The following is a 22887-nucleotide window of genomic DNA, read 5'->3' on the forward strand; positions in this document are numbered from 1 at the left end:
ACTAACATGTGCAAGATGCATTCGTATTTTTGCCGGCCCAAGCGTGTGAGTGATTGCTTAGGCGGCCGGCCGGACTTTGTAGAGGATTCTGGTGTTTCATGTCCCCCGGAGGAGCTGTAGCAACCAGACCTCTTGGTGTCATCAGCGTCCAAGAATGGCCCCCACACATTTCTAGGGGCCTAGTTAGGTCCATGAGTGAGGCGGCAATATGACACAGGTCAAGGCCTTCTGAGACGCCTTCACTGTGGTGGGTTGTTGTGTTCCCACTCAGGAATGGCCCTGCGTTAGAGATCGCTCTCAGGGGTACTGGCTTGCGAGTAATTCTAAGCGATATCCCCCAGCATTCTACAAGGCTGAGAGTTTGTCCCTTCTCTCGGATCGCCCAGTCTCTTTTTTGACTTCTCTTCTTGGCCGATTCCGTCCTTCATTAGTGATATTCTTATCTTTTGTTCCTGGCGCCTGGCGTGCCCCGATTATTAATTTTATTTTTCTCATGGCGAAGCCCTACAGCGACGCTGCTCTCGAGGAGGAGCCTTTCCTCGCGAGAGAAGAGGGGACAGGACAGAAGTGGGAGGGGAGCAGAGGTCTGAGGAGCTTGCCGGAGAGGTTACAGAGACTGAGCCCGCATTGGGTGTGGGCATGCCACGCCGTCCTGCTTACCATCTCTTTTACGTTCTTCGCGCTGTCGTTCTGCTCTACGGCCTCGAGGATGACGGACCTAGAATACACGCGAAGGTACTCGGCGTGGTGTATGTTCAACAGAAACCGCAATCCCTAAATAAGAGAACGTCTAACCGAGCGACTAGCACCTGCTGCCAGCGCGGTCAAATACGAGACGCAACAATTCGATCTGCCCCCGAAGGCGGAGGGCCCCTACGTCGGGAAGGGGGATGATGTGGATGCGGCATGGGATGAAATATCAGCGAGTACGTCCCAATAAGCACATCCGACCCGTGCCTGAGTACAATACTGACCCGATCTCCAGTTGGGGACACGATGATATCGCGCGAAGAGATGCTCAAATTAGGCCTGGATCCCGACGTTTCCCTCGCCATCACCGACCCGAGAGACGGGAGGCCGGGCTATCGGGTCGCCTTCGAAGTCTTCCACCAGCTGCACTGCCTAAATCTCATACGGCAGAACGTGTACAAGGACCATTACGCACCGTTGGGAGGCGATACTTCTGCGCAGCCCGAGCATCTGCAGGGCCACCTCAACCACTGCATCGACGCGCTGCGGCAGTTCGTCATGTGCCAGGCCGACGTCGGCGTCTTCAGCTTTACCTTTCCCTTCAACGACGGCGACCCGTGGCCGAACTACAGCACGCCGCACACGTGCCGCAACTTCGACAGCATCCGCAGGTGGGCCATCGACCACATAGTGCCGCGGGGACCGGACGAACCGGAGCATTGACGGGCGACGGGATTGACGGGTATTTGTGATTTGTACCATCGCCACATGGAGAGAGAGATATATATAAAGAAGGAATAGCAAGAAATGGCTCTATCCAAGATTTGGGATTTATACCTATACACGTAAAGCCGGAGATGTGAGGCAGAGCAGACAAGACCGTCCGAGAGTATTGGCTGCCGGCAGCTCGCGCAGAGATGGGGGTAGAAGGTTGTCCGATAATCGGCACGATGACGAGCAGGGTAGGTGTTAGACGAGTGGGTGATTCAACGAGCCCATGGGTCAACTTGTAATACGTAGAGGCATCTACCTACCTAGGTACCTAAGGGATGTAGGTAAAAGGTATCTAGGTCCTCATAGACGTGAAAGCCAACCGACGACCGACCGACCTACCTCGATATAATACCTACATAACCAAGGTAGCTATATAGGTGTATTATGTGCGACTCGGGTTCGCCCAATGCGGAAGAATGTGCGCGCCTGCATTTTCCGATGTGTTTCTTGTACCTACAATATATGAGTATACCTCTAGCATAGGAGTCTATGAGGAGGCAGGTATCTCGCGCCGCCTGCTCCGGGCTGGTTGGTTGGTTGGCATGCGTACCTCGGGCACGAATCGAGAGCGACCGACCTCCTGAGGAAATGCAAATACCATACACGTACACGCAGTGCATAGGCAGCTTATCGAATCAGCTCGCGACAGGCACCCCGGGGTTTCTCCGTGGCGAAAAAAAAAAAGGCAGAGGCCAGCGTTCGGCTCCACGTGCGGCCAGGCGCTGAATACGAATACGAGAGACGGACAGGGCCAGGGCGGATCGGCGCGGAATGAAAGGTGGAGTTGGCTGTCATATCGGCCTTATCAGATCGAGCTGGATGAGCCGATTTGCAGGCATGTCTCACCCGTGCACGTCAGTCCTACCCCCCCAACCAGGCCTAGCGGATGGCTGCTCATTGCCTCATTGGCAGCTTGCGCAGTCGAGGCGAGCCAGACGAGAAGAAATCGACGCACGGCGCGGAACAGAAGACGGTTTATCGTTGCCATATTACCGCTTTTTCAGACGGAGGCATCCACAGCGTTTGGAGAGCCGGATGTGTGAGATCCCAGGTGGTGTCATGGCGATGATTGGCGAATCAGCTTGCTTCGGCCCCAACAGCACTGCTGTCTTGGCCGGCGCAGCTACTGCAGCCCGCCTGCATGGCCTCTAGCGGTTCCCAGCCTACCTAACCAAAGGTACCTAACCTAAGGTAGGTTACCTACACGCGTTAGGTACCGCACCCGACGTCGTGCATATGAGTACATCGTCATCGTCGCCGCAATAGGGAACCCCTATTTCTTTACCGTCCGTCGAAGCAGAACCAGGTCAGGTCAAGCCATTGCGCGCCGGATGTCAATCTCCTACTGTTCCCATTCTCAACCCCGGCTCTCCCGGGCGATGGGTCGACGCCGCCTCGCCGTGGTTCGACACAGCATAGAATAAAAAGCCGAACGGCGTAGCGTTGCTCAGCATGTTTTCTCCCTCTTTCTTCTCGAGCTATCCTCCCTTCCCTGTAGCTGCTCTACCCGTCTATGCGCTTCGAGGCATTGGGAACCGGGACGTGGTATCTCGCACGGGTCTACTCTTCATCACTCTCTTTATCAAGCTCCGCCCATCTCGTCTCCCCCAGGTCTTCCTTGCTCCATAAGTAGGTTGGAAGGGAAGAAAAAAAAAAGGGGATCCCCGACCCATACATGTCTTAGCTCCGAGTCCGAAGCTCAAACCCCAGCTAAGGAAAAGGAAAAGAAGAAAAGAAGGAAAAAAAAAACTTATCGATAGACACGCAGTGAAATTGCATATACCTACCTGGACCCTGTCCTGCATCTTTTTCCCAACGCACACCGGGCAGTACCGCGACTGTCGCCCTGAGTTATTTACATCCCTTCTGTTCTCCCTCCTATACACCCCTTCCCTCCTTCACCTACATAACACCCAACCCACCCACCTCCCGACCCGTTCTTGTCTTTGTTTTCCCTTTCAATCTTCTCCCTCTATCGTGCGCTCCCCGGCCCTGTCGCACTCTGTTTGGTTCAAGATGGATGTCGTCCTCGAGCTCACGGATACCTTCGTGACCGACTATCTCTACGCTTTGGCCTTGCCGGCGAACCCTGTTGGTCTTGACATTCCGAACCTCGCCAACTCCTCCGAGCGGGTGTCGTCGTCATGGAAGTTCAAGACTGCGAACCCTTACTTCAGCTTCGAGCCCAGCAAATATGCCTACATGAGCGTCTGGGACCGGGATAACATATACCGTCAGACCATCACCTTGTTCTTGCTCACCTGGTAAGTCGCTGCGCGTCCGAGCGAGGATCGCCCACGCGGTTGTGCTGACATAGTATTCGCTAGGATCTTCGGCTTCATCCTGTACTTCGTCTTTGCCACGCTGTCCTACGTCTTCGTCTTTGATAAGAAAACCACCAAGCACCCCAAGTATCTGAAGAATCAGATGTGGCTCGAGATCAAGCAAGCGAACAGGGCTTTGCCCGGCATGTCGGCTCTGACCACCCCGTTCTGGGTGCTCGAGGTCCGCGGCTGGACTAAGCTCTACGACACGCCTGCCGCTGGGCCCGGTCCGACGTACGAAATCCTGCAGTACCCCTTCTTCATCCTGTTCACGGATGCCCTGATCTACCTGGTTCACCGAGGGCTGCACCATCCCTTGATCTACAAGCACCTGCACAAGCCGCACCACAAGTGGATCATGCCCACGCCCTACGCCTCGCACGCCTTCCACCCCGTCGACGGCTTCCTGCAGTCCTTCCCCTACCACCTGTTCCCGATGCTGTTCCCGCTGAACAAGTTCGCGTCCGTCGGGCTCTTCATCTTCGTCAACTTCTGGACCATCATGATCCACGACGGCGAGTATGTCGCCGAGAGCGCCGTCATCAACGGCGCCGCCTGCCACACCATGCACCACCTCTACTTCAACTACAACTACGGCCAGTACACCACCTTCTGGGACAGGCTCGGCCGGAGCTACCGCAAGCCCGACCCCGATCTCTTCCTGAAGGAGAAGAAGATGAGCGAGGCCCAGTGGAAGCTGCAGGTCAAGGAGATGGAGAAGATGGTCGAGGAGGTCGAGGGCGAGGACGACCGCGCATACGAGGCCCCCGTGTCTAAGAAAAACAATTAAACGCACTCGGCGTCTTGCGTCGCTTGATTTTCCTTTCCCCAAACCCCCGCTACACGCGTACGACGGATGACGGATGAAAAGGCAGACATGATCGCAACTAAATGCGTTGCGGACGGCGCAAAAGGGAATTACATGTGAAATGGGTAGACCGCTTAATAGTAATAATACGATGCCAGTTATGTACGGGCAGCAGGCAGGGTGTGGGGGCGGAAGGGTTGCCGTCGGCAAGCGATGACGAGATCAGGAAACCCGGCGTTTAGGATGATTCCCGCTACTATTTCTTGCGAAAAAAAAAAGGGGGCGGCGGGATGACTTGCATATGCATCCCGCCTCCCCGCCCAAAGCCGAGTTGACCTCGTGGACGGAAAGGAAGAGAGGAGAGGGGGGTGAAGAGGCAAAGGAGCCGAGACTCGGCTTCTCTGCGTCTCTTCTCCAGAATGCGTGGTCCTTTCGTTACCTGGAGATAGGCGAGATAGACACAAAGTAACTACATTAACTAATGACCGCAAATACAATCTAATACCATCGCGCTGACGACGGAAAGTGATCTGGAGGGTCCGCGGCTGACGGGTCAGGGGGCGGGGTCGCTTATACGTGCCAGAGACTGGTCACAAGCTGAGACACGGCCGCGGATATGCAAGAACAGTCCTACCAGTGGGCCAGGGTGTAAGTATCTAGCTGGAGAGCGATCACTTTGTAGAACTACGCCCACAAGTCGGGAGATAGACCCTTTTCTGTATTCAGATGTGGAAAAACGGGGGAATGTCGCGGATATGTTTGTATGGTAGGTAGATTTGCAGCACTCCATTACCAGCGGCCCTCCCCTCACCCGCCCTTCCTATGGCAGTAGCACGTCCGACGACGGCGATTGCTCTCCGGCGTCTCGAGCCGCGCTGTTTATATGTTTGTGAGCCGTGGCGCACGAGGCTTGACCGCGCGTGCCTCCCTCCGTCGCGAGACGATGATAAATAATACCGCCAGCGCCAGCGGCTGCCTCGATGAAAGCGGTCCGCCCCCTGCCCCCCTATTAAAACGCCCGCGAGATGATGCTTTGCTTGAAAAAAAGAGACAGAAAAAAAAAGGCAATATGCGACTTGCTGGTCGCGCAGAGTACATGTCGATCGGCCGGCCCGTCGTCCGCCCGCCCGCCTATCCGTGTTGTCCGTCTGTCAACCGCCCGCGGTTCTGTTCGTTGGTGTCGAGTTGCTGCTCTCACACTGCCTCCCCATCGGGGCCCCGGCCCCTTCTCTCGCTAGCGCGACTAGCCCGGAGGTTCTCCCTTTTATACCTACGGTTTAAATACCGGTGATCGCACACGCGCATGTAGGTGCACATACGCCATTACCTATCGCGCGCCCCGTCCCTCCTCCCCCCTCGTCTTCTTCTTTCTCGTCTGATCTCCAGCCGGCCCCCGCTCGCGCGCTCTCGCGCTCACGAGAAGCTGACGAACTTGGGGTCCTTGGGCCGGCCGTCGGCGGCGACGCCGTTGGCGCTGAAGTACTGCTCCATGTAGACGCGGCGGGCCTGGTCGAAGCGCATGCGGCGCTTCTTCATGATGGCGAGGATCTGGGCCTTGGCGGCGTCGTCGAGCCCGGCGCGGCCGTCGCCCGCCTCGACGTTGGCGCCGAGGTCGAAGGTGTTGCTCGACAGGCCGGCCTCGATGTCGCCGGCGAAGGAGGACGAGCTGCCGGAGCCGCCGAGGTGTAGGTATTGTCGCGACTGGAAGGGCAGGAACGCTAACCACGTGTTCCGCGTCAGGTAGAGGATCGTGCCGACGACAAGGACCGCGAAGGTCAACGAGTAGAGGAGGTATCCCATTTTCTTTTTGTTCTTATCGGTTCTTGCGCTGTCGCGAGCGCTAGCGATTTCGCGGGTTCCTCGGGCGATTTGTGAAGGGTGGGGTGGTTGAAGTGGGCGTAGGTGGTGTAGAGTTTCGTTGCGAGATAATGACGGGATATCTCTCTGGGGCAAGTCAACTAGGTGGATTGTGGTCGATTGCCGGGCGGGAGGATTGGGTTTCGAGGGAACGTTAGGCAATGATCGTAGTCGCAAATAGGACGGTCAAGAGAATGCAAGAGGACTATTCTCGCAGTAGACAAAATAAAATCAAATAGAACAAAAAATAGCGAAATGGATAAGAGTGCGTGGATGTGTGCGGGCGTAGTGTGCGAGGGAAAGAAAAGGTGCAGTGGTGATAGCTGAAAGAGAATACGTAGGCAGTACAAATAGAATCAGGCCATCGGAAGAGACGGATGGCCTTCTTGGAGAGGCAGACAAGACGGGCGGAGTTTGAGAGGGTGTAAAGAGAGGGAGGCGAGGGCGCAGGAGTGCGAGAGATGACGGATAGAATCATAAAGTCTCTCTCTCCAGCCAGCCAAGCACTCCCTACCAGAGCTGACGACGCCATTCTACGAGTACGCTAAGGCAGTACCTCATCCTGGGTACGATAGGGCGACACGTGGTATGTGCATATGGGAATTCGGCGGGTCCAGTCTGCGCCACTTTCATACGAGCTTGCAGATAACCGGTTGTAGTAGTCAAACGGGGTACGCCAAGACTTTCCCAACTGTCCGCACCACGGGGAACCATTCCAACGCTAGTCCTGATTCGGCCTGTTAAGCGACTCCCACACCCGGGCATTTGCACAGTGGGCTTTTTTCGAAATCGTCATTTTCGCGATAAAGTGTGTGTGTGTGTGCCATCTACCTTATACCATCCCGACGAGCGATCGATCGAACCGACGAACGACTTCAAAATACCCACCCCGTACCTAAACAAAATGGCCACCGCAACGAGCACCCAGGTCCCCGCAGACCTCATCTGGGAGATTGTCCGTGAGTTCTCGACCCGAGCACGGCGACACAACTACCCGGGACAGATACGAGAAGAGGGGGGGTAGGCTGACGGCTTGGTGATATATACAGGAGACAACAACTCCTACCTCGTTAAGAGAAAGGAGTCTGGCGGTATCCAGTTCTCGCGCGATCCCCTGAACCTGACCAACAAGAACAGCCGCAAGGTGAGCATGGCTACGTCCCCACCAGGTTTCGATCGGAAAGAGGAAAAGAAACTGAACCATTCGCTGACCTCAACCTAGTATGCTGGGTTCGTAAACAACAAGGTATGGGCATATCGATGCCATGGCAGCTCCGATCTCTAGCAGGACCAACCAGACTCATACTCAGAGCTCTAGGCTATCGGTGTCCAGTTCGCAGAGAAGGGCGGTGTCAAGATCATCAGCAAGAAGCAGTCGGCGGCCCACCAACCTGCCAAGTCCTCGATCACAACTACCCATAACGGCGGCCAGACCACACGAAAGTCAGTTCCCCCTAAATACCTTGAATTTGAATATGCGACATGCCTATATCCCATCTTGTGGGATATTAGAGGGAGGAGGAGTGCAACTCGCTAACACCACGCGCTGCCCCGATGTCGTAGGATCTACAAGTCCGTAGCCAACAAGACGGCCAAGTCCGGCTACCGACCCGACCTACGTGAGGCTGCCGTCGCTCGCGTCTCCGCCGTCCGCCGGTCCCAGAAGGACCCCAAGCCGACTCCGGAGCCGAAGCTCCGAGGCGCGAAGGCGAAGAAGGCCGCCGCCGCCGGGGAGTCGTGAAGCCCCCTCCCCCCTCACATCTACCTACCGGAATAATAAGCGCAGCCAGGGTGTCGGCTATCTATTGGCAAGGGAAGAAGGTCAGAAGGGAGAGAGGCCCTCGCCGGGTAAAGGTGGCTTCGCAAAAATAGATAAGGTCGGCCGGCGAACAAGGCATATATTGTGTGCATATAGTTTTTAGCACCCCTCCAGCGAGCCAGTACGTACACCATGTTCGCCGGCATGCGTTAGGGGATATTGTGCGTACGAAGGAGGGAAAAAAACGTGAAAACAAAGTTCCGTCTGTCTCCTATCCCCCCTGGGCGGCCTAGGTCTTATCTTTGACCACATAACTCGTCTCTTGGAAGAGGGCATGCGGATCGAGAGAGCGATCTCTCATAGGGTCCAGAAACTCCGTGTGAGGCATACGCGTAATGCTAATACCGCACGGTACGAGGGCATATTTGTAGGTAAGACGAAGCTCCGATCCGAGGCGTACCTCCCATACGGATTGCCAGCGGCCGAGCGATTTTCTTCCTGCTTTTCCCCTCGGAGGCGCGTGTAATTTGCGTAGGTGTCACCGTTACCCGGAGAGCTTACTTAGGATTGGAGGGGTCGCTGTCGGCTCGTAGCGCGTAGGCGGGTAGCGCGTCCGAACTTGCCCGATCCCGAGGCGCGGACCTCGGGAACGGATATATGTAGCCAGGCCATAACATAGGTAGTGCGATCCATACGGCGCAATGGATCGTTGCGAGTACCAAGGCTCACCCGTACGTGCTCTGGAATGTGTAGGCATATGCCAGGTATGGTTTAACCTCGGGCTAGCTGGAGACGGCCCGTAGAAGTGGGTGGACGGAGCCCGTCCGGTGTTGGGTTCTGGGTGAGCGAAGGCATGCCAGAAAACGCCGAGGCATAGCGGGAAATAATGTATATACCTACCTAAGGGACACACCCCTCTGTGGTGTTTATGTAAGCTGCCTCCATACCCCCTGCTTATAGCATCAAGGGCATGCCGGCTTCTCCAAACTGCACATCTGAACCAGCGATGTACCTAGGCAAGTCCCTATCGAGGGGTGTAGGGAGGGAAGAAGGTAGGAGGTGCCTAAGCAAAAGCATGCCGTGGTACTTGGACAGGTACCTCCGGCAGTTATGGATACCTCTTGCCTGGATGCATGTGACGGCGAGGGCGGATAAGATGGATCGCTTCTAATGCAGGCGCCGTCATTGGATATACTGACCCGGGGTGTTGACGAACTACCTCTCCTGACCTACCTAGGTATCTATCTACCTCCTCTATAGGTAGGTAGGTAGGCAAGTCTCCCACTATCAGGTCCCCCTGTCCCCGGTGTTGAGGGCACAGAATCAGTCCCTACCTACATACGGTACCTCCTATTAGCATGTCCCCCCTCTAATTGACGCAGTTGGTCCCCGGGCAGACCTAGGCGGGTTAGGTAAGCGCAGTATCGCCCCTCTACCTAGAAGGTAGTAGGTAGTTAAGTACCTAGGTAGGTAGGACCAGGCACTTCCCTAAAGTATTCGTCGAGTCGTGTAGGTACCTAGCAGGTCGACGACAGGTACTACCTACATATCTACCTCCTCCCTAACGTCGCCGCACATCCGCGGGCCATCCACGTGTTTGCCTGGAGGTAGCCGCCTCTAGGAACTCGCAATATTACGTAGCTGGTAGCATCTACTTGGCAGGTACCTGCGGGGGATTTCACGTCGACCCCGCCAGCACCAACCCGCTTTGAACAAAGCTGGTGTGGGTTTCCGGGACGAGGTCGTAGCAACATCAACGCTGCCCCGCCCCCCTCAACGTCGACAAAACCTCACTCAACCTCTCCCGTCCATCCCATTCCTTCTCATCATCCATTCCTTTTCACTTATCAGTCCCTGCGAAGTCCGTTTCTTGACCACGCCGACTTGAAACACGTCGCCAACGACGGCATATTCTTCGAAGGTTTGTTACCCACCCCCAAACCTTGCCTCTGAGGGTGCCCTCGAGCGGTATATCGCTCGGCTCTGGCCTGCTTAGCTCTCTCTCCATGCACAAGCTGCTCCCTCTCCTACCTACAGTCCCCCGTCGTCGATCAGCACTGACCTCTAGACCTTCTTAGTTCCCCTCAGATAACCTCTCAATCGAAGGATCACCCAACACCACTAATTAAACCGCAACCATGGTCAAGGCTGGTAAGTTAACTCTGTTGCCTCGAGCTCGACCCTGCCTGTTTAAAAAGCTCGTAATGCTGACGAGGCCATAGTTGTTGCTGGCGCCTCGGGCGGTATCGGCCAGGTTTGTCTAAAGAGAGATATCCACCGAAAACAAGAACGAAGATGTCGAAGCTGATACTTGTGCCACTGTCGATAGCCCCTCTCCCTTCTTCTAAAGCTATCCCCCCTCGTTGACGAGCTTTCCCTCTACGATGTCGTCAACACCCCAGGTGTCGCCACCGACCTTTCCCACATCTCCTCAACTGCCGTGAGCAAACCTGCCTGTCCTCCTAACAGTGGCGATGTGACTTCTGACACACTGGATAGAAAGTCACGGGCTACCTGCCCAAGGACGATGGCGGCAAGACCGCCCTGAAGGATGCCGATATCATCGTCATCCCTGCCGGCATTCCCCGTTTGTCTTCCGATGTCGTCCGAGAGTGTTGGGAGGACAAGCAACTCACGTGGTGTAATTTGCAGGCAAGCCCGGTATGAGTCGTGACGATCTCTTCAACATCAACGCTGGCATCGTTAAGGGCCTGATCGAAATCGCCGCCGAGGTGGCTCCTAAGGCCTACATACTGGTCATATCCAACCCGGTCAACTCGACTGTCCCTATCGCCGCCGAAGTTCTGAAGGCTAAGGGCGTCTTTAACGCCCAGAAGCTGTTCGGTGTCACCACCCTCGACATTGTCCGCGCTGAGACCTTTGTCGCTGAGATCGGCGGCCAGAAGACCGGTTCCGAGCTGACTGTCCCCGTTATCGGCGGTCACTCTGGCGAGACTATCGTCCCCCTCTTCAGCAAAGTCAGCCCTAGCGTAACGATCCCAGATGACAAATACGATGCTCTTGTCAACCGCGTACAGTTCGGCGGTGACGAGGTCGTCAAGGCCAAGGACGGCGCCGGTTCCGCCACCTTGTCCATGGCTTACGCTGGATTCCGGTAGGGTCTATCCTCCCCTGACACAACCACGGTTAAATTAACGATCTCCTAGCTTCGCCGAGAAGGTCTTGAGGGCCGCCAAGGGCGAGAAAGGGCTTGTTGAGCCCAGCTTCGTCTACCTCCCTGGAGTCCCGGGTGGCGACGAGGTCGCCAAGGCGACTGGCCTAGACTTCTTCTCTGTTCCGGTTGAGCTCGGAGTAAGTAATCCTTGGGAGATTCGGCGACGAGAATGCTAACAACCTGATAGCCCCACGGTGTCGAGAAGGCCCTCAACCCCCTGGCTGGCATTACCGAGAAAGAGAAGTCGCTAGTGGACGCCGCCGTACAGGGCCTCAAGGGCAACATCGAGAAGGGCATCAGCTTTGCTCACAACCCCCCTCAAAAGTAACTACCCCCTTGATTCACCCCTGGGAGAAAATTGTCTGGCATGTGCGGGAGATTCTCTAGCCTGGCTATGACGTGGTGTGTCCGGTTACGAAACGCTCGGCCCGCGAATGAGTGCGGTGTATAGACAACGAGACAATCTCGGTAACAATTCAGGTCAAAGTGACTGATACTTATATCTCGGCTTAGGTTGTAAGAGTGATTTGATCAACCCACCCGCCTCCCACCCATAAACACCGACTACACTCTCGCTCGTCGTAGCGTATGGGGAGCGAAACATCGTCGGATAACGCTGGTATGGTATAAGAATAGGCAAGCCGCTGGATCACCTAGAGAGAGTTGTCGCGTTGGAAGCTTTAATGAAGTCCGGGCTGCGAAGGTCTCTCCACCGACGACGGGGGCGCGATTAGAGGGTACATATTAAGGAAGCAAACGGGCAGGCGGAGCAGACAGATAGGCAGGCATCGGACAACTTCTATAGAACCGAATGCCGAAAAAGAAAGTCGTGATCGTCGTCATCTTTGGGGACCAGTGGTAGATATCTCGGGTAACCAAGCGCCCTTCTTCTTCCTTTACTCCTGTCCCCCCCAACGCTGTTTCCTCTCCCTCTAAATTCTTTGCTTGCGCTTGCTGCCATAACGCAACGGGGTCCCTTCCCTCTGCCCCCCTTTTTTCTTTGTTTATACCGAATCTCTAGGCCGCGCCTATGTACGGTTGGACGCGATTTCGTCCCATAACCACCACCGCCGCCGCCGCCGCCAGCGCCCCACCGATCTCGGCAGAGTGATGCTGGTCCCGGCTCTTTCCCACTGCCCTCCCTCTCGCTACGGGCGAGCTGGTCGGGTGCGAGGACAGACAGAATTCGCTGATTCTGTCGTCGCCACCGTCGTTGGTGACGAATCGCAATTATTAAATCTTTTTTTTTTGAAAAAAAAAAGAATCTATATATATGTGTGTGTGTGTGCGTGTGTGTGTGCATGTGCCGATCACTGCGACGACGGCGGCGGCGGCTTGGCGGGGGCGGTCTTGATCTGGAAGACGGCGCCGGGGAGCTCGCTGGTCTCGGCCTGGACGGTGGCGGCGATGCCCATGGCGGCGAGGGCGCCGCGGACGACGCCGCAGGGGAACCAGAGGAACTGTGGCGAGTCAGACATTCCCGGGGGTTTCCTTGTCGAAATGTGTTGTCTGCGAGGAAGAAGGAAAAAAAAAGGGGGGGGGGGCTTGGGGGGGGAGAAGAAAAGAGAGGGAAGAAGAAAAAGAAAGAAAAAAAAAAAACTACTCACGGGCTGCGCCCGGGCGACGGCGTGCCCGCCCGCGTCGGTGCTCATGCGCGACAGCGGCCGGAAGGCGTTGTCGGTCAGGACGTAGACGCCGCGGTGGTTCGTCTTGAGGTTGTCGACCTGCTTCTTGAACACGAGCATCCACAGGTCCTTGCAGACGAACTTGATGGCGTCGAGCGCGTCGTTGAAGCGCGGCCGGTCGCGGGAGAAGCTAGCAGGGGGGGGGGAGAAGGCCGTTAGTCAGGCTGCTTCTCCGGGGGAGTAGGGGGGAAAAGGCGGCGGCGGGGGGGTTTCTTTCTGTCTGCTGCTCGGGTAGGATGACGGGACGGTAGACGGGGAGGGGGAGGGGAGGGGAAGGGAAGGGAAGGGAGGACAGGACAGGACAGGACAGGAAGGCAGAGAGAAAGCACGCACCGCTCCACGAGGCCGAGCCCCACGCGGTACCCCAGCGCCTCGAGGCGGAAGAAGACGGCGTCGCGCTCCTCGTCCTCGTCCAGCTTGCGCGGCTCCCCGCTGCCGTCGGGGGGCGGCGACAGGACGACGGCGGCGGCGGAGGACGGCGGCGGCGGGTCGGAGGCGGAAGAAGACGCGGGCGCGGGCGCGGGAGACGACGGAGGCGCGTCGAGCTCGTTGGCGACGCGGTACGCCATCGGCACCAGCTCGATCATCAGGAAGTCGAGGCACGACGTGCTCAGGAAGGTGGCGCTCGGGTCCGACGCGTTGAAGGGCGGCATGGGCTGGTCGAACGACATCTTGACCCTCTCTTCTCTTCTCTTCTCTCCCCCCCCCTCTTCTTCTTCTCTCTTTCTCTTCTCTGTCCCCTTCGATGGTCTCGCTCCCCCTCTCGTTCTCCCCGTGGCAGCTAGCTGCGTCGCTCGTCCCGCCGCGTCTTAGGCCGCCCTCTCGAAACCGTCCTGGTGTGTGCTCGTGTCGTTTCCCTTTCTCTCTCTCTCTCTCTCTCTTTCTCTCTGTTTCTCTCCCTATTTTAAAGCGGAGGAGCCGGTGCTCTGGGGTTCTCTCGGACGGCTGGCTACCTACTGCCAGTGCGCCCCCGCTGGTAGCTTGTGGGGACCGTTGGTGCGGCGATGGCGGATCGTTACGAGCCTGAAGACGACGTATGTTTCCTCTACTATGGGCGCATTAGAGGGACGGGGGGGAGAGGCCCCGATTGGCGGCACGCGGGCCAGCGAGCTCCCGAATTGTTCGTCTGGTAGGTAGATAGAGTAGAGAGGCGGGTGAGTGGGTATATCTGGCTTCGTCCTTTTCGTTCGCTCGGTCGTCGAATGTGCGGCGGGGTTGTGTAAGCGAAGGGTCGTCGTGGGGCGGAACCTCTTTGTCGCTTCACGGTACGGTCGGTTGCGGTAGCTCAGACAAACCTGGGGAATGGATCTCGCCTTGGTACGGCTGAGGATTCCATAGTGGGGCTAAGGATCATGAAGGGCTAAGCCAATTTATTAAGCTATCGAGTACCCCCATAAATGCATACATACGATAAGTACTAAAGGGTGGGTCCATTCCTCGCAACGTACTCATATATGTACGTATAGATGCCTCCCAAGATAATAGGAGAAAAGGGGGGGAAGGGGGCGGCTTTATTGTCGAAGGCTTACAGTTCCAACTTCTGTAACAAACCCTCGGTTGCTTCCGCCGTAACGATGCCGCGAGCCGCCGTTATGTAACCGTGCCATTTTGATCGTACTGCAGAAGCAAGACCGCGAAAGGGGTCTGCTAAATCTAATCAGGCGGTCCCCATCTTATCCGTCTTTTCCTAGCAAAACAGAGGGTATTCCCCTCCCTTTAGAACGCCAAGGCTAACACTCCCCCTACTCCGTTGTGTCCATATGCGTACAAGGATACCCTCCCAAATTTTATGTACAAGAGATCCGAGAACCGAGATCGAATTACTCCGGACTGTTTCCAGGTCTACATGGCATCTCCCATCATCCAAAACGGAACCGGCCGAGAGATATACCGCGCGAATGGCTGGCTACCTGGCGCTGGTTTGGCCGTCGAGGTTGCTCATCTCCCACCAGATGTCGTCGCTTCGAGGCATCATCCCGCCGTAGATACTCTCCCTGATCGTCTAGTAATCGCTGCTGCCTAGACTGGCGGATAGCCCTCGGTTCTGGCGCTTCAGGGGACGGATGATGGGCTCGTCATCCTCATCGCTACTAAGTGTGAGGTCGATGACTTCGGCCGACCGCTTGTTGCTCCCCGATCTCGATGCGCTCGGCGTGCCTTGGTATCCTCCGCTGGGTGCTCCGCCGCTGGGTATTGATCGGCTTAGCGGTGTGCTGGTGTGAATGCCGTGGGAAACGATCGAGAGATCGTCGTCGTCGTCTATCTTGGTACTGTTACCAGACCGCGACTGGCTCGAATCGGCTCGCTCCGTCTTCCTCCATTGGCCGTCCGGTTCGATGGTGACCTGGGTCTTCGAATCCGACGTGTGTTCTAGGATATCGAGGACGTATTCGTCAACGGCTAAGGTATCGAAGGGCGCATTTTTATGGCAGATGGGGCAAAGCCAGGTCGGCGCTTGTTCCTGGAGCTGTAGGTACGAGTTCGCGTCAAAACACTGGATGTGGCTGCAGGTTGCCGACCGACAGGGAACCCTCAACCTCGTATAGCTCAATGGACACAGGAGAGAGAGAACCTGCGAGGTCGCTACGACGTCCGGGTCGTTGGCTTTCTTGGCCACTAGACGCAGATTAGCACGACGGTGGCGGGGTGATATGGGAGGATTCTCGTCGTACTTTCCCTGACGACCGAGGCCTTTGGGATCATCTTGGCCTTGATCTTCGTTACGAGGTCATCGATTGACGTCATCTCAACGACAAATAGTGCCAGGTAGAATGTCTGTTTTCCAATGCCGTTAGGTCGGGAACTGCTCTCATAGGCGGCGCCTGTAGCTCTACTTACCTTGGTGGTGAGAGCGTATGTGAAATCAATGCTGTTCTCGTAGCTGACCTGTTTGAGGCGCGTGTAGCTCGTAATGTCGACGGGGAGCGTTGTCCCCGGTTTGTTCTTGAGACCTCGCAAATTGGCCTTTACATCCTCCCCATTCACCTTCAGCTCGGATTGGTGGGGAAACTGGACATCCTGAGGGCCTTGTAGCGCTGTCCCGCAGAAAAGCATAAGCCGCCTCGACGGCTCTAGCGGCCAATTCGACAACGAATGACGAAAATCGCCCGACTTAAACGTAATCTTAACCGAATTCCGGTGGCTGTTCATAACTGCAGGCCAACAGTCAGCCCGATCCAATTATCGCTTGACGGGCACTCGAAAGCTAGGGTGCCTTACCATCGCACCGATGAACCTGGCCGATCTGGAACTGGGCCTTGTAGAAGGGAGTTTGCTTGAATAGGGGGTGTTGGTCGTAGTCGTATCCGTTTTCATTCTGATAGGGCGTAGGGGTAGCGGAGATGGTGAAGGATCTACTCGCCTTGTCTCGACTGATCTGGGTCTGAGACTGGCTGGCTGTGCCCGGGGCCGGCGCCATGTTGGAAAAGGGGATATTCTGGCTCGACTGTGGCGGCTGTCCGCCGCGGATGCTTAGGATGGTGTGCCGGAGCGCACCATAACTGTAAGGCTCCGAGTGCTGCTTTTCAGCCAACGCTGGACGCGCACAAGTTAGCTACGAGATTCACGGGCGGGCTTCGAAGAAGACGTAGAGAGGGAGAGGGAGAGAGAGATGGGACTCGACGACGGCAGAGCGGAACACGCGTACCATTCTTGATCCGGTTCTGTAGGTCGGCCTTGACCCCGCTCGTCTTCAACAGGTGGGCGGCGCAGATCTGCTGGAGCTGCTTGTTGAGGAGGGTCGAGAGGATTCGCTCGAGCGATCGGATGTCGGAATTGGAATTCATGGTTCGGGTCTTGCCACCGGCCGGGGAAGTCGCGCGCAATCCGGGCGAGGCCGCTCATGGGGAAGGACCCAACCCGTGCAGACCCGTGCAGGCAGGAACGATACGCACAGGTGCCGACGCGAGAGGAAGGCGCGCTATCGAGATGGCTGACGGTGGTTCCTGCCAGGCGGCCAGGCTGCCGGCGTATGGTTGTGTGTTGGCAGGCGTGATTGCTGGAGGGAGAGAGGCGAGGCAGGCGTGTCCCACGTCGAGACTGCCTGGTATGCTGGCGTGTGACCTGCCCGCCGATTGGGCGAGACGCCGGGCGCCGCCTAGTCGATGAGCGAGCTCGCGCGACGGCGAGCAGCCGTGAGGTCGGCCGGCGACGTAGCTAGGTTCGCTTTGCGTAGCTGGCTAGCTTCGCTGCTGGATAGCCTGGCGTCTGGGAACCGGTGGGTTGGCGGCTGACGGAGGTATCGGGACCGGGAGCCTCTGGAGGGCAGGATCCCCGGGGCTAACGAAGGCTACCGCGGTGTTTCCTGGTGAGAAGAAGAAGAAGGGGAGGGGGTGATAAGTAAAAAGGAGAGGGAAACACGCCTAACAAGTTAGGTCTGAGAGATGCAATGCGGCTGATGGAGAAAAGACGTGCATGAGCTACCTGTGGAGGTATTATATGAAGAGTCGTGATCCCTGGTAGGCTGGCACGCGCAGGCCTCAAAATCCTGGCTAGATTTCACCCGGCCAAAAAAAGAAAAGAGACGACGACACCGCCTGCCTTATAGGGCCAGTATCTTACAGGTACACATGCGGATTATGTAATGCCCGCCTACCATTACAGTTACGTAGGTAGGTACCTACCTACCTGCGTACCTCCTAAGGTAGGTAGAGTGCAAGACCTTAGGTGTCTCATACAGATAAGTTAGGGTACCTGAGGCAGCAGGTGTAGGTACCTTAGGTACCTACCTACGCTGCCGTCTGGTGGTATAACATTTAGGTACCTTATGCGGGATCTACACCACCGAGACTCCGATTTGCCCACAAACCCCCCCGCCCACTGCCTAGGTACCTACCTGGAGCGCAACGTGCTGTACCTCTAAGGGAACCTGCTAACATTTAGAGACGGGGAAAAATCAATTTCCTCATCTCATCCGGCAATTTTTCTAGCAACTATCCCACACTCCCAAATCTCCCTCCGCACAGGCTCCCGTAAGTTCCGTCATCGTCATATGCATCGAGTCTTCTCCCTTTCTCTTTTGCTTTCTCGTTTCCTGTGGTAACTCGCGCGGAAACCTCATCGTCCCGTCTCCCCCGCGCCCAAGCACGAACTTACCTGCCTAATCTCTCTCCATCGCACGCATTGGCCCGACTGCCCCTGGCGAACGGCCCCGGCCTTCTATTCTCTCGCAGGAACTAACCAACCCCGCCTCGGGCAGCCAGCATCCGTCTCCCTCTCGCACGGCAGCCCCCGCCCGACGCCGCAGAGCAAGCCAGCCATGGCGAAGAGCGCGCGCGCGAGCTCGCGCAAGACGAACAACCAGCGCCTCAAGGCCAAGGTCTTCGGCCCCGTCGAGTCCGCCCGCGCCGAGCGCCTCTCGGCGAGGCTGCTCGAGCTCGCCGCCCAGCCGAAGCCCCCGCCGCCGGAAGCGACCCGTGGATTAGGTATCGTCGACGACGGGACCAAGATGGACGAGGATACCCCTGCTGCTGTTGCTACGGCGGCGACGGCAGCGGCAGAAGGCGCCAATGATGACAGTAAGCAAATCACCGCGTCCCGCAGAGTCGCGGGACGCTATGCGGCAGTGCCAGTTCCGCCGGCTGACTCCTTCTCTTCGTCACAGCAGCGATGGATATCGACGGTGCTAAGCCCACGTCGACGAAGCGCGGCAGCGGCAAGAAGCGCGTCGAGAAGCGCCGGAAACGGAGCAGCATTGTCTTCCCCAAGTTTGGCGACAAGAATAAGACTAAGAGGCGCCACTCCAAGAAATAGTGACGGATCATACACGATCCAAAGGAAGATCGGGGCCCGGGGCAATACGGTGTTCGGCGTTTAGTTATATTTGGTGGTTCATCTAGGTCTAATCTTAGTCTTAAAATGATACCCAGCGTGGCGATGCCACGCGCTCCTATTGATCCCCTGCTGTGATCGCTGATGTACTCGTTGCCGCAGCTGGGGTCGCCAGGGCTAAGGTGGTAGCCGGGGCCGGGTCTGAAGGCGCTGTTAAAACTGGTGTCGTTTCCGGGGCCCGCGCCTCCCCCTGTGCGGGGATAGTCGGCGCCGGAGCCGGGGTGGCAACTGATGCGAGCGCCGGTGCTGACGCCGGTGCTGACGTGGGGATTGATGTCGGCGCGGCCACTGGTACGAAGGATGAAGTTAGAGTTGGAGGTGGAGGTAAATCTACTATAGTAGTAGCGGTCGGCGTAGGAGGTGCTAGATCCAAGGATGTAGGCTTTCCCTTTGGTGTCACCGGCACTGTCATTGTTACCGGTGTTGCCGGTGCGGCTCCTATGACCCCCTGGTTCGGCTCTGGAGCAGGCATATCACTTGGGGGATCTTCCGAAGGCTTCGTTTCCGCCTTCGGCGGTCCTGGCGCGCTGGGGTCCAAGAACCGAGCCGGCACCCCTCTCGCTGCATACGAGCCGCTCCCCACCCACGCCTCTATCAGTCGACTCCATTTATACTCACCCCGCTCTACCTTCCGGATCTCCTGGAATGCGTGCGCATTATAATAGGGGAGCCCGGTCTTGGGATCCCGATAGCGCGCTGGGTGGTTAGTGATAACACATCGAGGTGCCGGTGTCGGCTCTGGATTATTATCGGTTAGTGGCCGAATCTAGATGGTTGACTGATGCGGGTGGTGAGTCGGCTTACTAGGGAGCTTTGCCATATCCTTGCCGAACAGAATCTGGTTCTGTACGGCCTTTTCCTTCACCGCATTCTCATTGAAATTCCGGAGGATGATGCAGTTCCGCGTGGCTTTACCATTAGCAGGAGGCGACGGCGGAGGAGGCGGGGACTCCTTAGCCTGCTGCCGCTGGGCATTAACCTTGGTAGGCTTGCTAGCACTCAGAGGGGGCTTTGTTGACGCACGTCGGGGAGTTTGGGTAGGTGTCTCGGCGGACGGCGGTTTTGCTATGGGTTGGATGGAAGGAGGCGGCGGCGACGCAGAGGGGGGAGCGGAAGGGGGAGCGGAAGAGGGGGCAGAAGCTCCTATCTGAGGCATAGATCCTGCCTGGGGCATGGATAGAGGCGATTGCCTCTGCCCAGTATTAGGGGGTGCTAGAACAGCCAAAGGCTTGTTCATGTTAGACATAGTATGATAACCGATCATAGGCATAGAAAGCCCACCCTGAGTAATTCCGGCTGGAGGGGCCAAGAAACTACTCGAGGGCGGTTTCAGCTCTGGAGGCTTCATAAGTGGCGGTTGCGAGGGAAGAGCAAACATGCTTGTAGTATAGCCGACTGTCGTCGGAGGAAGCATGCTCGGCGGTTTCGCCTCTGGGAGCATCGTTTCGGTGGCCTTCCTCTCTTGTGTCTGGGGATTCGGTTGGTTTAAGATCGGCACCTCATGCCGTGGCGCAGCACTCGAAACTGCGCTCGGAATCGAAACCGGAGCGACATTTGGAGCTGCAATTGGAGCCGGAGATGGTGCGGTAAGATGCGTGTCGATTGTCTCTTGGGATGATGATGGTGGTTGTGGCAGCGGCGTCGGCGGTGGTAGAGGAGCTAAGGTGGCCATAGTGTGCGTCATGGGGGCGGACTTCTCACTTTCAGCTGCATCCTTGACAGCCTCAGTCGCAGGTGCAACCCGGTCATCAGACCGATTTCCTCTAGGCCCCTGCGTCCCAGTTGCTGTCGGCGCCAGTGCCGCCGCTGGCTCGTCGTCGGCGGGCTCGCCTACTGCAGATTGCGCGGGCTCTTCGGACACGACCCCCTCTTTGCTGGTAGATTCCCCCGTCATTTCTTGCTCGACGACGGAAGCTCGCTTCTTTCTGACCGGCTTCTCTTCGATCGTGACAATTTTGCCGATGTGCTTCAGCTTGCCATCCACCCACTCCCCGACTCCGCTCCAGAAGGTGATCACGGGACCGTTGAGGGTCCGGTTATTCAAGGCAGCCAATTTGGCCTTTCGTTCCTCTTCCCGTTGCTTCTCAGCCTCCTCCCAGTGATTCAAGCTCTTGGCATTCTTCTTCTCGACGATGGCAGCCTCGGCGAGCCTCTGGGCCTGTGTCATGGGCGGCTTCTTCAGCGCTTCCATCTTCTTAGCCTTCTTTTCCATAGCCTCGACCTGCTTGAGACGTTTGACCTCGCGCTCGATCATTTGTTGGTGCAATTGCTCTTTACTAAGCATGGTGGTTTCTCGCTTCGAGGCGCGCGTTGGCATGTCGGCTGGTGACGGCAGCCAGCTAATCCTTTCCGATTTCTTCTTGGGCCTCGGGTTCGGCTCGGGAGCAATCTTGACCTTCTTGCGGAATTTCATGGGGATGGCCTCTTGAGCTTTTCTCTTCCGCGCAGCCTGCCGGCTTTCGCGCGCCTGTTTCTCCAGCTCCTTTTCGCCATCCAATTCGTCGGCATTTTCTTGCGCGTCCTCGTCGTCAGACGACGAGTCCATATGTACGTCGGAGGCATCATCCCCCGCATCAGTGAAACCGGCATCGTCTTCATCTTCGGCAAAGAGGAGCTCGAGGTCGTCATCGGGTTCTTCGGCAGCAATCATAGACTTCATGCGATTGCCAGCGGTGGATCGTTTGGCTCGCCCCGTCACTAGCCACTCCACTGACGGAGAGGCATCCTCATCGCCTGAGTGGCCATCTTCGCTGCTGCTCAAGTCGGTGTTGCTGGGATCGGGTTCAGCTTGAGTTGTTGTCGCGCGTCGCTCGTCCCTCCGGGTTGCCATCTCTAGTGGACACCTTCAGTTGACAAGCCCGTTCATGTCATTAAATTCGGCACCGATAATAGGTAATGACTGTCGGCATCTCGAGACAGGTGTTGAAGGCTGGATGGTGATGCGCCGGAATGTCAGCGGAAAAAATGCCCATAGGTCATACCAAGGGTGAAAATGGTACGGTTGGCCTTTGTATTCGTCAGACCTAGTCCGAGTCTTATCAGGTTGTAGGGAAAGAAAACAAAATTAAGGTCGGAGTGCCTGTAAGGACGTCATTAGTCTATGCAATTGTCCAAGATTCTATTATGGCAGATCGTATGCTGCATATTTGCTTATCTCAGAACGGGTTAGATATATATATACAAGGTGTGTGTATAGAAGAATCATTGTCCAACGTATATTTTTCACTCGTTATACCTCTATATAAATGTATTCGCGATATATGCATTCATGTTATTGAAGTGGGTATATCTATATAATACACGGTTGACAGTTGACAGTTGATTGCTTTACCTTTAATAGTCCCTGATTATTACCTAGCATCAGTTCAAGTCCCCTGGACAATCTGGCAAAACACGTCCTCTAGAAACTTACATTCAATACACACCCATTTTGTTACTTACCGTTACAGATGTATTAGCATCCGTTTGAATTACAGAAACTCGGCCCGCCAGTAACAAGCCGGAAATCTCTTACTACCACACAATCCAGTTAAAGGCGACGATAGCTTGGCCGTTGAGACATCGCAGGGAATTGACGTTTAGATTGGGCTCTCCTACTTCAGACCTCCAGAACCGTGGCCGACATTTCCGGCGAATGGAGGCAGTCGTGGGGTCCTCGCATTTGTCAACCCAGCCCAGGCGTACGATCAGTACGGTCAGTCTAATGTCAACACGACCACGAACCCCCCGTCGGAATCCCTAACTTGGCAGCCGGGAAAACACGTCGACGACGCCTGCGCCCTGTTATATGCCCCAGCCATAAAGTATAGGCTCCGGCGGCCATCGCACAAAAAAAGGGTGTCTCATTCATCAATTGCCCCAACCCGGTGGCCCCAGTTGCTGACAGCACAATATCAAGGTTAACATGCAGCGGCGGCGAGTCCATACAAGCCCGAGCGGCTACCTCGGCCTTACATGCATTGCATACCCGCATGTCCATGTCGATA

General features: G+C 56.4%; 9 protein-coding genes across 9 annotated transcripts; 5 read left to right on the top strand and 4 right to left on the bottom strand.

Moving 5' to 3' along the window:
- The first annotated feature begins 343 nt into the window (after positions 1–343).
- GGS23DRAFT_8141 (uncharacterized protein) lies at positions 344–1550 on the top strand. Its single transcript, XM_051521304.1, has 3 exons — positions 344–749; positions 807–926; positions 986–1550. The coding sequence occupies exons 1-3, from the start codon at positions 494–496 to the stop codon at positions 1411–1413; spliced, it is 804 nt and encodes a 267-aa protein (XP_051376743.1). The 5' UTR covers positions 344–493; the 3' UTR covers positions 1414–1550.
- Positions 1551–3375: 1825 nt separating this feature from the next.
- GGS23DRAFT_8204 (C-5 sterol desaturase) lies at positions 3376–4666 on the top strand. The gene is made up of 2 exons (XM_051521308.1): positions 3376–3728; positions 3792–4666. Exons 1-2 carry the CDS (start codon positions 3481–3483, stop codon positions 4576–4578), a joined length of 1035 nt encoding a protein of 344 aa, XP_051376744.1. The 5' UTR covers positions 3376–3480; the 3' UTR covers positions 4579–4666.
- Positions 4667–5948: 1282 nt separating this feature from the next.
- Positions 5949–6527, bottom strand: GGS23DRAFT_8284 (protein precursor). Its single transcript, XM_051521318.1, has one exon. The coding sequence runs from the start codon at positions 6394–6396 to the stop codon at positions 6010–6012; it is 387 nt and encodes a 128-aa protein (XP_051376745.1). The 5' UTR covers positions 6397–6527; the 3' UTR covers positions 5949–6009.
- An 830-nt stretch (positions 6528–7357) lies between these two features.
- GGS23DRAFT_591838 (60S ribosomal protein L28) lies at positions 7358–8194 on the top strand (the record flags this gene model as incomplete). Its single annotated transcript, XM_051517790.1, has 5 exons — positions 7358–7412; positions 7503–7597; positions 7676–7699; positions 7772–7896; positions 8017–8194. 5 exons carry the CDS (start codon positions 7358–7360, stop codon positions 8192–8194), a joined length of 477 nt encoding a protein of 158 aa, XP_051376746.1.
- Positions 8195–10350: 2156 nt separating this feature from the next.
- Positions 10351–11715, top strand: GGS23DRAFT_591839 (malate dehydrogenase; the record flags this gene model as incomplete). Its single annotated transcript, XM_051517791.1, has 7 exons — positions 10351–10363; positions 10435–10466; positions 10542–10652; positions 10712–10799; positions 10865–11327; positions 11380–11524; positions 11575–11715. 7 exons carry the CDS (start codon positions 10351–10353, stop codon positions 11713–11715), a joined length of 993 nt encoding a protein of 330 aa, XP_051376747.1.
- Positions 11716–12587: 872 nt separating this feature from the next.
- GGS23DRAFT_543753 (transport protein particle component) lies at positions 12588–14389 on the bottom strand. Its single transcript, XM_051514863.1, has 3 exons — positions 13406–14389; positions 12995–13202; positions 12588–12847 (listed from the first exon to the last, which is right to left on the bottom strand). Exons 1-3 carry the CDS (start codon positions 13741–13743, stop codon positions 12698–12700), a joined length of 696 nt encoding a protein of 231 aa, XP_051376748.1. The 5' UTR covers positions 13744–14389; the 3' UTR covers positions 12588–12697.
- A 33-nt stretch (positions 14390–14422) lies between these two features.
- GGS23DRAFT_543754 (PINIT domain-containing protein) lies at positions 14423–17521 on the bottom strand. The gene is made up of 5 exons (XM_051514864.1): positions 16719–17521; positions 16292–16606; positions 15911–16224; positions 15745–15847; positions 14423–15688 (listed from the first exon to the last, which is right to left on the bottom strand). The coding sequence occupies exons 1-5, from the start codon at positions 16855–16857 to the stop codon at positions 15075–15077; spliced, it is 1485 nt and encodes a 494-aa protein (XP_051376749.1). The 5' UTR covers positions 16858–17521; the 3' UTR covers positions 14423–15074.
- Positions 17522–17661: 140 nt separating this feature from the next.
- GGS23DRAFT_8465 (uncharacterized protein) lies at positions 17662–19251 on the top strand. Its single transcript, XM_051521336.1, has 4 exons — positions 17662–17678; positions 17760–18042; positions 18270–18588; positions 18675–19251. Exons 3-4 carry the CDS (start codon positions 18330–18332, stop codon positions 18821–18823), a joined length of 408 nt encoding a protein of 135 aa, XP_051376750.1. The 5' UTR covers positions 17662–17678; positions 17760–18042; positions 18270–18329; the 3' UTR covers positions 18824–19251.
- On the bottom strand, positions 18924–21877 carry GGS23DRAFT_8474 (YL1-domain-containing protein). Its single transcript, XM_051521338.1, has 2 exons — positions 19706–21877; positions 18924–19639 (listed from the first exon to the last, which is right to left on the bottom strand). The coding sequence occupies exons 1-2, from the start codon at positions 21729–21731 to the stop codon at positions 18960–18962; spliced, it is 2706 nt and encodes a 901-aa protein (XP_051376751.1). The 5' UTR covers positions 21732–21877; the 3' UTR covers positions 18924–18959.
- Positions 21878–22887: the final 1010 nt, after the last annotated feature.

Source organism: Durotheca rogersii (genome assembly GCF_024521655.1).
Source record: "Durotheca rogersii strain YMJ 92031201 chromosome Unknown GGS23scaffold_1, whole genome shotgun sequence".
Classification (NCBI taxonomy): Eukaryota; Fungi; Ascomycota; class Sordariomycetes; order Xylariales; family Xylariaceae; genus Durotheca; species Durotheca rogersii.

What these genes read in the sequence shown, in the direction of transcription:
- GGS23DRAFT_8141 (XM_051521304.1), top strand. Translation starts at nt 494, where the DNA reads ATGGCGAAGCCCTACAGCGACGCTGCTCTCGAGGAGGAGCCTTTCCTC. An exon ending in GCGAAGGTACTCGGCGTGGT is followed by an intron (nt 750 to 806) that starts GTATGTTCAACA and finishes CCGAGCGACTAG; the next exon opens with CACCTGCTGCCAGCGCGGTC. An exon ending in ATGGGATGAAATATCAGCGA is followed by an intron (nt 927 to 985) that starts GTACGTCCCAAT and finishes CCCGATCTCCAG; the next exon opens with TTGGGGACACGATGATATCG.
- GGS23DRAFT_8204 (XM_051521308.1), top strand. Translation starts at nt 3,481, where the DNA reads ATGGATGTCGTCCTCGAGCTCACGGATACCTTCGTGACCGACTATCTC. An exon ending in ACCTTGTTCTTGCTCACCTG is followed by an intron (nt 3,729 to 3,791) that starts GTAAGTCGCTGC and finishes AGTATTCGCTAG; the next exon opens with GATCTTCGGCTTCATCCTGT.
- GGS23DRAFT_8284 (XM_051521318.1), bottom strand. Translation starts at nt 6,396, where the DNA reads ATGGGATACCTCCTCTACTCGTTGACCTTCGCGGTCCTTGTCGTCGGC.
- GGS23DRAFT_543753 (XM_051514863.1), bottom strand. Translation starts at nt 13,743, where the DNA reads ATGTCGTTCGACCAGCCCATGCCGCCCTTCAACGCGTCGGACCCGAGC. An exon ending in GGGCTCGGCCTCGTGGAGCG is followed by an intron (nt 13,203 to 13,405) that starts GTGCGTGCTTTC and finishes CCCCCCTGCTAG; the next exon opens with CTTCTCCCGCGACCGGCCGC. An exon ending in CCGTCGCCCGGGCGCAGCCC is followed by an intron (nt 12,848 to 12,994) that starts GTGAGTAGTTTT and finishes GACTCGCCACAG; the next exon opens with TTCCTCTGGTTCCCCTGCGG.
- GGS23DRAFT_543754 (XM_051514864.1), bottom strand. Translation starts at nt 16,857, where the DNA reads ATGAATTCCAATTCCGACATCCGATCGCTCGAGCGAATCCTCTCGACC. An exon ending in ACAGAACCGGATCAAGAATG is followed by an intron (nt 16,607 to 16,718) that starts GTACGCGTGTTC and finishes GTGCGCGTCCAG; the next exon opens with CGTTGGCTGAAAAGCAGCAC. An exon ending in CATACGCTCTCACCACCAAG is followed by an intron (nt 15,848 to 15,910) that starts GTAAGTAGAGCT and finishes ATTGGAAAACAG; the next exon opens with ACATTCTACCTGGCACTATT.
- GGS23DRAFT_8465 (XM_051521336.1), top strand. Translation starts at nt 18,330, where the DNA reads ATGGCGAAGAGCGCGCGCGCGAGCTCGCGCAAGACGAACAACCAGCGC. An exon ending in AGAAGGCGCCAATGATGACA is followed by an intron (nt 18,589 to 18,674) that starts GTAAGCAAATCA and finishes TCTTCGTCACAG; the next exon opens with CAGCGATGGATATCGACGGT.
- GGS23DRAFT_8474 (XM_051521338.1), bottom strand. Translation starts at nt 21,731, where the DNA reads ATGGCAACCCGGAGGGACGAGCGACGCGCGACAACAACTCAAGCTGAA. An exon ending in GGATATGGCAAAGCTCCCTA is followed by an intron (nt 19,640 to 19,705) that starts GTAAGCCGACTC and finishes ATAATAATCCAG; the next exon opens with AGCCGACACCGGCACCTCGA.